At 41.9% G+C, this 13679-nt stretch overlaps 1 protein-coding gene across 2 annotated transcripts in view; it reads right to left on the bottom strand.

Moving 5' to 3' along the window:
• Positions 1–12683, bottom strand: part of zn214 (Zinc finger protein 214) — a 32640-nt gene extending 19957 nt beyond the window's left edge. The window contains exons 1-3 of one of the 2 annotated variants that reach the window (XM_045716210.2): positions 12166–12683; positions 9397–9527; positions 9014–9196 (exon numbers count right to left, since the gene is read on the bottom strand). In XM_045716210.2, the coding sequence (XP_045572166.1) occupies positions 9014–9196; positions 9397–9527; positions 12166–12448 (597 nt within the window). In that variant the 5' untranslated portion in view covers positions 12449–12683. The remainder of the gene's footprint in view (positions 1–9013; positions 9197–9396; positions 9528–12165) is intronic. The other variant, NM_001140338.1, reaches the window with a different exon arrangement.
• Positions 12684–13679: the final 996 nt, after the last annotated feature.

Here is a 13679-nt window from a genome sequence, read left to right on the forward strand (position 1 = left end):
GGCTCCGAGGGGTAGCCAGTCCTCTTCTGGCTGTGCTGGGTGGAGATAAGAGTACATGATCATTAAGGCCCTATCGGTCTTAAGATGGCCTAATGTGTCAGCAAAGAAGGAATGGGACATGTTCGACCGAGACGTGGATCAAGTGCTGGAGGTAACACTTGCAGGAGATGTAGGGAAGAATATCTGAGCCATGTCAACTATCATCTGGAGCATAGGGGCTGACAGCTTTAGAAAAAAAAGAGAGGAAATCCAAGACGAACATCAAGCCAAGAGAAAACCGATGTCTGAAGAATATAACGACCCTAAGACGCGACCTGCGGAGGCTGAAGAAGGCTTTTCACCAAGTAAGGGAGGGAGTGAAACCAGCATCGAAGGACATCTGAGACAATCTGAGAGAGCGTATAAAGACCTTGTGCCGAGCTGAATACCATCGCAGTGACAGAAGGAGGCAGATGAAGGAGAGGAATGACTTTACCCTTCCAGTATCTATCAAAACCCCTGGAGGACAAAAGATCAGGAGAGCTCAAAGCAACAAAGGAAGAGATGGAGGAGCACCTACGTGGAGTCCACAGCGACCCCAGGCATGAAAAGGAGCTGGAAGAGATGGCAAAACTCATCAAACCAATGAAGCCACCATCCCCTTCGAGGTGTTGGAACCCAGCTGGCAGGAGATTACTTTCTCAAGAAGGCCAGGAGAAGATCAGCACCAAAGCCTAATGGTATTCTGTACAAGGCTGCTGAAAGTGGGATGGAGGAAAAACTATCTTGCAGAAAGTTGGCTAGTTGCTGAGGGCTGTTTCATTCCAAAAGAAGATAACTCCACAAACATCAAGCAATTCCAAACCATCTCACTCCTCAATGTGGAAGGTAAAATCTTCTTGACTTTGGGCAGAGTTCCATCTGTCCGGCTGCCTTGAACACACAAGCTTCATCTCAAAGATCGAGGACGCAAAGCATAACCAAGGAGGCATGGCAGTCCTGTGGCTAGACCTAACCATTGCCTACAGAACCATACCCCACAAGCTGGTGGAAACCACACACAAAGACCATGTACCTGCAAGACTCCAGAAGCTCCTCCAATGCTATTTCGACAACTTCAAGATGCGCTTCAAAAGTGGAAAGGCTGGAGGTAGGTATTGTGGCCGGGGGCACTCTCAATCATTTAGATTTCTGCAGCGATGAACCTCCTTGTTAAATCAAAAGAGAATGTGACAAATAACATTTGATTTGATTTGAGAGGTCTGATTGGAGGTTAGAGATCAAGGTCAGAACGGGTCACAAGTGGTCAGCCAGCAGAGCACTCATAGAGGTGGAGGAACGACTGCAACACGCTGACATTGTTTGGTCGGTAAACCAAGGCAGGCTGGGTCTGGGATGCAGAACCAGGTCAAGCTGGAAGAAAGCAGAGTGCTGAGGCATGGTGCAGAGGGAGGTCACAAAGGCTGAGGAAAAAAGAAGGCATGTCAGAGCTGTAGCCATGAAAAAAAAGGCAGCTCGACACGCCGAGAGAGCGTGCGAGACGGGGCACTCACCCGGCAACACATCTGGAACATGAAAGGGCAGCAGATTAAGTTTCTGGCTTGCTCTGTGTACAATGTTTTGCCCACACCAACAAACCTCCAGACGTGGGGGTTGGCAAAAAACCCAGCAGCACAATATGTGGACGACTGAGCATGTGCTCTCCTCCTGCCAAGCAGGTCTGACCAATGGTTATCGTTCTTTGGTCTAGAGGCACCAAGCAGGTGGTCCTCATCACGCTCACAGTGCCCTGGGAGGAGAGAATGGAGTTGTCACATGAGTGGAAGCTCAAATACCAGTCCCTCATCCTTGAGAGTCAGCAGAATGGATGGAGAACCTGGAATCTACCAGTTGTGGTCGGCTGCAGGGGCTTCGCTGGCCAATCACTCTGGAGAGCCCTGGGGCTACTTGGCATTGAAATAGTGGCAAGGAAGAAGCCAGTGGCTGATGTACAGTAAGAAAGCAGGAAGAAGTGGACATCCTGTTGAGTCTGCCTGAAGTGGAATGAGCGGTGTCAGAGCCAAGTAGGCAGTAAGGAGGCAGGGCTGAGTTGAGTGGTGGATCGAGGGGGTAGTTCCAGGATGCTGGTTCTGCCGTCGAGCCCCACTGAGGTGTCGTGGCATATAGTGTAGTCTGTAGTTTAGACTGATGTTTATAGTGTAGTCTGTATTTTCTTTTTGCCTGGTATGTACATACTGTATGTGGATTGTGTCATTTGTGTGTCTATACAGTGCCTTCAAAAAGTATTCACACTCCCTTAACTTTGTTCAAAACATTTTGTGTTACAACCTGAATTTAAAATGTATTAAACGTTGATGTTTTTGTCACTGGCCTACACACAATACCCCATAATGTCAAAGTGGAATTATGTTTCTCAAAAATTGTACAAATTAATTCAAAATGAAAAGCTGAAATGTCTTTAGTCAATAATTATTCAATCCCTTTGTTATGGCAAGTTCAGGAGTAAACATTTGCTTATCAAGTCACATAATAGTGTTTAACATGATTTTTGAATGACTACCTCATCTCTGTACACCACACATACAATTATCTGTAAGGTCCCTCAGTCGAGTAGTGAATTTCAAACAGATTCAACCACAAAGACCAAGGAGGTTTTCAAATGCCTCACAAAGGTCACTTATTCGTAGATGAGTAACATTTTTTATAAAACGCAGACACTGAATATCTTTTTGGGCATTTTGAAGTTATTAACCTCCCTGGGCAAGGTGGGATGCTCGCTTGCGCGAAATACAAATACCTCATAAATGCTATAACTTCAATTTCTCAAACATATGACTATTTTACACCATTTTAAAGACAAGACTCTCGTTAATCTAACCACATTGTCCGATTTCAAAAAGGCTTTACAGCGAAAGCAAAACATTAGATTATGTCAGGAGAGTACCCTGCCAAAAATAATCACACAGCCATTTTCAAAGCAAGCATATATGTCACAAAAACCAAAACCACAGCTAAATGCAGCACTAACCTTTGATGATCTTCATCAGATGACACTCCTAGGACATTATGTTATACAATACATGCATGTTTTGTTCAATCAAGTTCATATTTATATCAAAAACCATCTTTTTACATTAGCATGTGATGTTCAGAACTAGCATACCCACCGCAAACTTCCGGTGAATTTACTAAATTACTCACGATTAACGTTCACAAAATACATACATTATTTTAAGAATTATAGATACAGAACTCCTTTATGCAATCGCGGTGTCAGATTTTAAAATAGCTTTAAAAAGCACATTTTGCAATATTCTGAGTAGATAGCTCGGCCATCACGGCTAGCTAATTTGACACCCACCAAGTTTGGCCCTCACCAAACTCAGATTTACTATAAGAAAAATTGCCTTTGCTGTTCTTCGTCAGAATGCACTCCCAGGACTTCTACTTCAACAACAAATTATGTTTTGGTTCCAAATAATCCATAGTTATATCCAAATACCGCCGTTTTGTTCATGCGTTCAGGTAACTATCCGAAGGGTGACGCGCGAGCGCATTTCGTGACAAAAAAAATCTAAATATTCCATTACCGTACTTCGAAGCATGTCAAACGCTGTTTAAAATCAATTTTTATGCGATTTTTCTCGTAAAATAGCGATAATATTCCAACCGGGCGACGTTGTATTCATTCAAAGGCTGAAAGAAAAACATGGAGAATTCTCATGAACGCGCATCTCCAGTGTCACTGTCCTCAGCCTGTCCAGTAACAAACAGAGCTGCTGTACTTAGCCCAGAGACTGCAGACACCCCATTACACTTTCTGGCGCCTTCTGAGAGCCAATGGAAGCCTTAGAAAATGTCACGTTACAGCAGAGATGCTGTATTTTCGATAGAGATGCCACAGAAGGAGAACAAATTGTCAGACAGGGCACTTCCTGTATGGAATCTTCTCAGGTTTTGGCCTGCCATATGAGTTCTGTTATACTCACAAACACCATTCAAACAGTTTTAGAAACTTTAGAGTGTTTTCTATCCAAATCTACTAATTATATGCATATTCTCGTTTCTGGGCAAGAGTAGTAACCAGTTTAAATCAGGTACGTTTTTATCCGGCCGTGCAAATACTGCCCCCTAGCCCCAACAGGTTAATTACACTTTGGATGGTGTATCAATACACCTAGTCATTACAAAGATAAAGGCGTCCTTCCAAACTTAGTTGGCACAGAGGAAGAAAACCGCTCAGGGATTTCAATATGAGGCCAATGGTGACTTTAAAACAATCAAGGACGCATGGCAAACAAATGGCGAAAATGAGGAAGTACGAAGGAAAATCTACGAGTAAAGGCCAAAATTCAGCACTATTTAGTGGACAGCGCCGCTACATACGTTTACATTTTAGTCATTTAGCAGATGCTCTGGGACTTACAGGAGCAATAAGGGTTAAGTGCCTTGCTCAAGGACACATCAACAGAGCTTTGTCGGCTCGGGGATTCAAACCAGCAACCTTTCCATTACTTGGCCCAACGCTCTAACCACTAGGCTACCTTAAACGGTTTAAATCATGACAAAGAGGTGGGGGAGTTAGTTTCATTTGGAAGCTTTTATTATAATATTTACCACTGTAAAACATATTTACTACTACATTTTAAACTAATAGGACAATGGTTAAATTAGCATTATTTAGAGACCCCCCCAAGTTTGACTTTTGTTGCATTTAGGGGAGCTAACGTCTCATTCTGGGGAGCTGAGCCCCCCCTGGCTCGCCCGTAACTCGCACCTTGTCGTTCAATGCATGGTTGAGAGCGTACAGCGTAGAGTAGGCCGAGGCTATAGGCTAGCCTATATCAGAAACATTTCTTCTTTCGTTGCACAGGAAAAACATTTCATGCAATTCTACAACACTTTATATGACTGGAGACATAAACAAAATCGTTTTAATACTGCTGACACTGACAAACAGATCAATAAAAACGACGTTATCCATATAATAGACCATACGAGAAGTGGAGACACAAATAGAATATGACGTCCATCTAAACTGGAGGAGGAAATTATTGTCCAAAAACAAATTCATGTAGCACTGACCCAACAATGATAAAGTGTGAATATGCGCAGTTATCCGGGATATGGCCGATGCTCTCCGCTGATGCCAATAAGATAGGCTATACTGTTGTTCGCTCAATTACATTTAGAATTTTGATAACTAAAAGCAGGGGGAAAACTTTGGTTTTAGAAGTGGGAGAGACATAACTTTTTTATTTTTATTTTCCAGTCAGATAAACACTCCAAACAGCCTACCAGACCGCTCAGAGGCGTCCGCATTGTCCTAAAGCACCCTATTGCCTCGTTTTGTATCACATTCCAATGATAAAACTGGGGGGGGGGAACAAAAATGCACAGTGAAAGTTGCGCCCCGGACTAAAAGACAGATGAGAGTATTTTCATTGCATTCTCTTTACAGCAATAGGCATTTGCTTTCCTAACATTTTTTTCCCGCATTTTTTTATATTGCAATATGCCGGGCCTCTACTTTTCACCGACAGTCGCAACTCAACGATCATCTACTTAGTATTTGCTGTGCGAGCTGCCCAAATAGCTTGTGCTGCCTTTCCTTCTGACTGTAGGCAATACGATTTAAAACATCTACAACTAATATTTTTGAAAGAAGCTAATGATCCTCTGTGGCCAAATCATGCTTTAGCTGCCTATTTTTAATTATTTTATTTATGTATTTCTGTATAAACAGGAGTTGGGTAATTATATAATTCAATTCAATTTACTTTAACACTTTAATTTAAAGCTTAGTTTCGCCTAGCCTTATGGACGCGCCACCTATGTGTAAGGAGGTAACATGATATCTATCATAAGGGAATTACTAGTTATCTCACGGGTTCTGGCAGAGAAGTAGCCAATGTGAGCGCTTTAACAGTAGCCTAAACAAACAGTTAAAGTATCCATCACCAATAAATTAATGAACATCCGAGATAATAGGCTGTGAACAACATGTTTTTAGTAGTCTACCAGAATCGCCTACAAAAAAAGGTTTGTGATAGGCCTTCAATTATAAAGGTTATAGCCTACAGTTCACAATAACAGGGGGAAAAATCAATTTAATCACCAAAATAAAATGAAGAGATAGTAAACTTTCATGATGAAACTTTGTTTAATCGTTGAAGTGTTGGCTAATGGTTTACTGAAACATAAGGAAGCTATCTGATTTTCAATAGCACCGATGACAAATACCTATTAATTTGATGATATGCGAGAACCTTGCTTAATGGATGGATTTGTTGGACGGGTTGCAAAATAAATCCTCCCATTGCAGGGATCAACTTCCTGTGGCATGCAGTTTTATAGCCTCATGCAGTCGTAGCAGTTTATTATTGTTATTATAATAAACTATTATTACCTTACTATTCAGCTGTTTCAAATACTTCAAGCTATAGTCAAAACCAACTACTGGGAGAAGAAAAAAAATCTTACGTGCACACAAATTATTTGGACAATAATATTGAGTGGAGTCGTTTTTATTAGCGGGAAGACGTTAAACAAATGTCTAACTGTGTCTTTGGTAAACAAAAGTGTCACAATACATAGCGGCATATTTATCAATCAGGTCATTTGAAGCTGAACAGAGATCTTCATGCCTTCTGCCAAACCAGGTCTGATATCGCAAAGAAGATTCGTCCTGTCCCTTTGGGGATTTAGATAATTAAACAATATTTTAGTGACTGCAGATTACCGGTGTGGAGCTGTTTTTACGCAACAATAATCTGTGTTCTATTCACCATTGTGCATGCTCTTGGTGACAGTCTGTTTGATTACAGCCAAAAGCTGTTTTGTGGAGTTTGTAGTGAGTCTCCTATAGAAAGTCTGATCAATCGGTTGCCAGAGTACATCAGTCTTATAGAGTGTGTAGTTGTGTACAGTTACAGCGCTGACAAAATTTCAACAAAAAAAATCTGCTCAATTACGCTTTGCTCCTTGCTCGCCCACATACAAGCTCTGGCATTCAAAAGCAGCCATGCTTTAGACTATCAAATAACTTGTCAATCATATCAATTAATAGAAACAGTGAATGAATGGTTGAAGCAACCATTACATGGTCTGACAAACTGCATAATGAGGCCTAATGAGAAAAAAATAACAATTCTCTCGTTTGAAGGACTTAGTATCTCCTTGAAACGACTTAGTATCTCATTTGAATGACTTAGCACCTCTTTTATGCGACTTTAACTAAGTCATTCAAACATGATACTAAGTCGTTAGAACGAGACACTAAGTCATTCAAATGAGATAATTCCAAGAGTAAAATTTGTATAAATTTTTTTCGCCTTGGGTTTCAGGGCTTCCGTAATTCCTGTACATGCAAATGTATTTGGCGAATAAAGGTGATTCTGATTCGGAGTGCCTTGAAGGAGGAAGGAGTAGCGATTGCGGTGCCTGTAAGGTGAGCCGGCAGCAATGACCGCATCATATTGGTTATGCGCTGTCAGTGTATGCAGAATAGGGTAAAATCAGATGTAATATATACTAAAGAGAGTCTCAATGAAAGTCTTAGAATGAAAAGTCCCATTTTGTGTTCATTTTTTTCCCGGTATATCACCTTATCATGCCGATTGAGATGTGTCTGTGTTGTTTTCATATGGTGCATTTAAAACTTGTTTGTTAAAATAATAAAGTAGTTAAATGGAAGTAATGAAATAGACATTTGTGAACATCATATTGCCTACAGAGTACAAACACAATATTTAACAGACTTTTTAAGCTTCTATATGCCTTATAAATCACACAATGCCTGGATGCAATATTTTACGCAGGAATGTTCAACACTGAAATCTGTTACTCTCGTTATTCCTAATGCATCTCTGGATATTTTTATGCTGACAACAATGAAAATTCATCTTTCTCTTTAATGCAGGGTTTTATCTAAACATCAGAAGCTATCGAGTGGAATGGTTACTTTTTATGTTACAGAGTGGAATGTTTTTTCTGCTGGTGTATCCTAAGGTAGTTACTCTCTGAATGGCCTCTCTCCTGTGTGGACATTCAGGTGCATCTTCAGATGGTGCTGGTGGGAGAACCTCTTCTCACACTGGGGGCAGCTGTAGGGTTTCTCCCCTGTGTGGACCCTCTGGTGCCTCTTCAAGTGGCCAGCCTGGGCAAAGCGCATTTGACATTGGGTACAGCTGAAGGGTTTCTCCCCTGTGTGGACCCTCTGGTGCCTCTTCAGGTTGCCGGACTGGGCAAAGCGCATATGACACTGGGTACAGCTGAAAGATTTTACCCCTGTGTGGACCCTCTTGTGGATCTCCGCCTTCTGGGGGCAGCTGAAGCCTTTGTTACAGAACATGCAGAGGAACCGTTTCTCTTTACTATTGTCTGATGTGGCTCCCCCTCCCTGAGCCTGGGCTCTAGCCCTGTCGTTTGAGTTCAATACCTGATCGAAAAGGACACCGCTGTGTGAATCAGAAGGCCTCATCAACGTGGACACTGGGTCGCGATTCCTGACCGCCTGTAAAGTGGAGTGGGTCACAACATTTGGATTTGTCTCTAAGCTTTCCCTGTAATCCAATAAATATCTGCCTTGTGAGTGTTGTTCTCCTAAGTGAGTCGCGTCTACATTCCATGTCAGAGGAGCATCGCCCTCCACTTTCACAGTCATCTCATCTATGACCTCCCCTTGCTTATCTAGGCAACCTTCAGAGTGTACACTACTACTGTACCGGTTCCAGTCCCCTCTAGACAGATCAGTTTGTCTCTCTAAACCCATCTCTGTAGGGTAAGAAGAAAACAGATCATTGCCAGTCTCTAACGCGTCATCTGAGTCCCGATAGGAATAAACCTTCCTCAAATTCGGAATACCGTAAAGTAAATACTCTGAGCCGGGAGCAGTAGGACAGCCCAGCCTTTCCTGCCCCAGTCTCTCTGGATCTGACCTGTTATCAGATCCTGTGTGTAAGAGCTTTTGTGTTACAGTTAAAGTCTCCGTGTCTGTCTCTGACTTGAGGACGGAGTTCAGCATTCCACTGACCTCCGTGATGCTGCGTCCGGTCCTGGTCTGGGGCACTGAAGCGGTGGCGAGGTCCTCCGTGACTACAGGGGGCGCCACTCCAGCCACTGCTCCAGTCTGGATGTCTCTGCTGTGCTGTGGGTCCTCCTCTCCTTCAGACCTCTCCAGCTTGACCTCAGGACATGCAGCCTCTGCATCTGCAGACTAAAACAAGAAGAGAGGAGGTTATTATCGGTACATGAGTTGAATTGGATAACAATGTAGTAAAGAAGTCTCACAAGCTCCCCTACGGCTGATAAATAAGGATGTAAATGTAAGCAAATTAATTGCTGAAGGGAGCCTTTCTGAAATAAACTGGCCACATTTGATGTACTGTAATTTTGATGTAATACTATTACACTAACCTCTATCACAATAACGTGCTGGGTTGAGGTTCCACTCTCCTCATCAACAGTGATTGGTTGGTCATCTCTCCATGTATTGTGTTCCGCTGGCTTCACAAAGCTCCTGTGGCCTCCAGTGAGATGTCCTTCACCTAAGAGAGTGAGAGGGAAAGGGGATGGTTAAGTTATATTGTACACTATTGACAATGTCTACAATTGGCAAGGATGTAAGGTAACACTTCTCATAATTTCTTGATATACTATTTATTTTTCCATGCATCACATTGTTTTAGTTGAGTATGAACATAGGGAATTTTAAATAATATGGAATATGATAGTTTCTTTGTGCAAGAAGTTGTTCTTAACTAACCTGCCTGTTAAAATAAAGATCACATAAATTGTGCAAGATAGCTAAGTAACCAGGGGAAGTATTGTTTCATCCTGAAGCTACCCTGGATTTATAAGCATGGATAGACACCCACTTGAGCATGCTTTTAGGGCAGTCAATTTCCGCGGGACTATGGTCCAGAAGGCTGATGGTTCGTGCCGCACTCCCTGCCTGTTTCATTACACTGGTGTCAGAAGTGATCTGAGTTGGACCTTGCATCCACAACAGTGCATGTACATGACCGGCGAGCGCGTGCACCACTACTCTCGCCTACAGTACCAGTCAGAAGTTTGGACACACCTACTCGTTCAAGATTTTTCTGTATTTTTACTATTTTCTACATTGTAGAATAATAGTGAAGACTATGAAATAACAAATATGGAATCATGTAGTAACCAAAAAAGTGTTAAACAAATCAAAACATATTTTAGATTCTTCAAAGTAGCCACCCCTTTGCCTTGATGACAGCTTTGCACACTCTTGGCATTCTCTCAACCAGCTTCATGAGGTAGTTACCTGAAATACATTTCAATTAACAGGTGTGCCTTGTTAAAAGTTCATTTGTGGAATTTATTTTCTTCTTAATGCATTTGAGCCAATCAGTTGTGTTGTGACAAGGTAGGGGTAGTATACAGAAGATAGCCCTATTTGGTAAAATAAAGGACAGTCGATCATTACTTTAAGACATGAAGGTCAGTCAATCCGGAAAATTTCAAAAAAACGTTGAATGTTTCTTCAAGTGCATTCACAAAAACCATCAAACGCTATGATGAAACTGGCTCTCATAGGACCTCCACAGGAAAGGAAGACCTAGAGTTACCTCTGCTGCAGAGGATAAGTTCATCAGAGTTACCAGCCTCAGAAATTGCAGCCAAAATAAATGCTTCCCAGAGTTCAAGTAACAGACATCTCAATATCAACCGTTCAGAGAAGACTGCATGAATCAGGCCTTCATGGTCGAATTGCTGCAAAGAAACCACTACTAAAGGACACCAATAAGAAGAGACTTGCTTGGGCCAAGAAACACAAGCAATGGACATTAGACCGGTGGAAATCTGTCCTTTGGTCTAATGAGTCCAAATTTTAGATTTTTGGTTCCAAATGCTGTGTCTTTGTGAGACGCAGAGGAGGTGAACGCATTATCTCCACATGTGTGGTTCCCACTGTGAAGCATGGAGGAGGTGTGATGGTGCTTTGCTGGTGACACTGTCAGTGAATTATTTTGAATTCAAGGCACACTTAACCAGTATGGCTACCACAGCATTCTGCCATCCCATTTGGTTTATGCTTTGTGGGATTATCATTTGTCTTTCACCAGGACAATGACCCAACACACCTCCAGCCTTTGTAAGTGCTATTTGACCAAGGACAGTGATGGAGTGCTGCATCAGATGACCTTACCTCAACCCAAATGAGATGGTTTGGGATGAATTGGACTGCAGAGTGAAGGAAAAGCAGCTAACAAGTGCTCAGCGTATATGGGAACACTTAAGACTTTTGAAAAAGCATTCCAGGTGAAGCTGGTTGAGAGAATACCAAGAGTGTGCAAAGCTGGCAAAGGGTGGCTACTTTAACACTTTGTTGGTTACTACATGATTCCATATGTGTTATTTCATAGTTCAATGTCTTCAATATTATTCTACAATGTAGAAAATAGTAAAAACTAAGAAAAACACTTGAATGAGTAGGTGTGTCCAAACTTTTGACTGGTACTGTACATGACACCACACCCTCTCACTTGCCAACCCCGCTGACACTGCCAGTTCAGATTAAGGAAGACATCCCATATAATAACCAGCAGGACCCAGGTGTCATGTCATCAATGCACAGCATCAAGCCCTTCACGGATACATTCCATGACAGGGCGGATTAAACCACACAGAGCAGTGGGGGTGACAGAGAGAAACATGGAGATTGAAGGTGTGTGTGTGTCTGTGTATCATGGCAGAGTTCACAGTCAATTCACGCTGTCTATATTAAAACCAGTTAAATGAAACTAAAAGTAATCCAAAATGTAATCTACGTAATCCCCAAAAGTAATTATTTATCATGAGAGGGCCATAAACAATAACTAGCAATGCTGCATACTCCTAGAAAGGCGTCCTGTGAGGGAGTTGTGTGGCAGGCCCTGGTTTAAAAGAGCAGATGCAGAGTAGATATCTGCTCTTTTAAACCAGGGTCCTCCACACAACTCCCTCACTTGATCATGTTTTTTTTAGCACTATCGATTTCCGCGGGGCAACGGGCCAGAAGGTTGAGGGTTCGAACTGCACTCCCTGTCTGTTTCATTACAATACTATCCATAAACTGACCAATACCCAATTCTGGGTATACATCTTAACACATGCGCAGAAGGGAACGGGGCGACACTCCCCGCAGCCTCAGCCTAATGCAAAATGTACCTCTTGCCATTCCTCTGTATCGGTCGAGGATCTTGACACTACTGGGACGACTGGCAAGGACGCGCTCTCTAATTGTCTTCTCTGCGCGCTCCCGTGCCACTTTCAGTTCCAATTGCTGTAGTTTCCTCCGCAATCCCCTGTTTTCTTTCTGGCTTTGAGTTATTTCCAAACGAAACACTGCATAGTCGTCGTCTACAAGTTTACAGATCTCTGCCACGGCTGCATTCGCTAGCATCTCCATGATGGAGGCAATTTGAGTGTGAAAAATCATACAGTCAGCCATTGTTGTTAGCTAACGTTAGCAGCTAGCTAGATAACATCATCAACCAAGTTCCGTCTCAAACACGAATTAAAGACTACCTAGGGTAAATATGTGCAGCGCGGTTAATTGTGTCATATTTTGAGTTCCAGGGTGCCAATAAACGTCTAAATAACAAAAACGCTAACGTGGAATTTGTTCTTGGTCACTACACTTCCTTTCACTAAGCCTGGCTACGTTAGCTTAACTTCGCACTAAAGAGAAGGTATCTTATTGGTTGGCGTCATAGCTAAAATTCCGGGGTTAAATGAAAAAGGTATAGGAATGCGCGCTGTTCGTTTAATTACGGTACTGCTTATGACGTTATACATAAACTCTCCTATTCATGATCACAATCTTCCAAGCTCAGACTAATTTAGAACAGTGTGTTAGCAAGAATAGAGTATAATATAATTACTTTATTCCATCCTCCGCAAGGTAAATATGAAACTGTCCTTGTTCGAGCCTAGGTCATCGGGCTCTAAAAACAGGTATTCAGACAAGCCTGTTTCAAATGAAAAGTTAAATAGTTAATGGGGGGTATCTTACCAAGACACTATACATGATTTGTAGAGCCCTATAAAAACGGACGTAATCACAGATTCCAGACTTTAAAACGTAATTCACCTATATTTAAAAAAATGTATCATATATTATATTCCCACGGGGGACCAGTAGGAGAAAAAAATGTATGAAATGTATGCATTCACTACTGTAAGTCGCTCTGGATAAGAGCGTCTGCTAAATTACTAAAATGTAAATGTAAAATATTAATCATAAGACATGAAAAAAATGCATCAGTTATATGTATTTTCCTGCAACTTCCTGCAACAGGAATGCCCGTGTGTGCCTAGGTATACACTTTGTGTCGCCGTTAGCAATGATGCTAATGATAACCTTCTAATAGAGATAGAAAGCCTTTACCAAAAACCTTCTAATTTAAATGTTAACTACAATGTAGCCTATACCAACCTGGCTTGATTATTTGCATCAATCCAGTGGCCATTTGTTTAGCAAACTCTGCAATCACATGAGCGCTACAGAAACATCACAACCAAAATATAGTCTCTTGCTGGTGCACACTTGCATGTTAAGGACAGAACGCCGTTCCGCCTGCGGAACCCCTAGTCAACAGCCAATGGCATCGCACGGCGCGAAATACAAAACCAACTAAAATACAACAATTCGATTTTCTCAAACAATCAACTATTTTACA

This window comes from Salmo salar, chromosome 04, assembly GCF_965601325.2.
Source record: "Salmo salar chromosome 04, fSalSal1, whole genome shotgun sequence".
NCBI classification, from domain to species: Eukaryota; Metazoa; Chordata; class Actinopteri; order Salmoniformes; family Salmonidae; genus Salmo; species Salmo salar.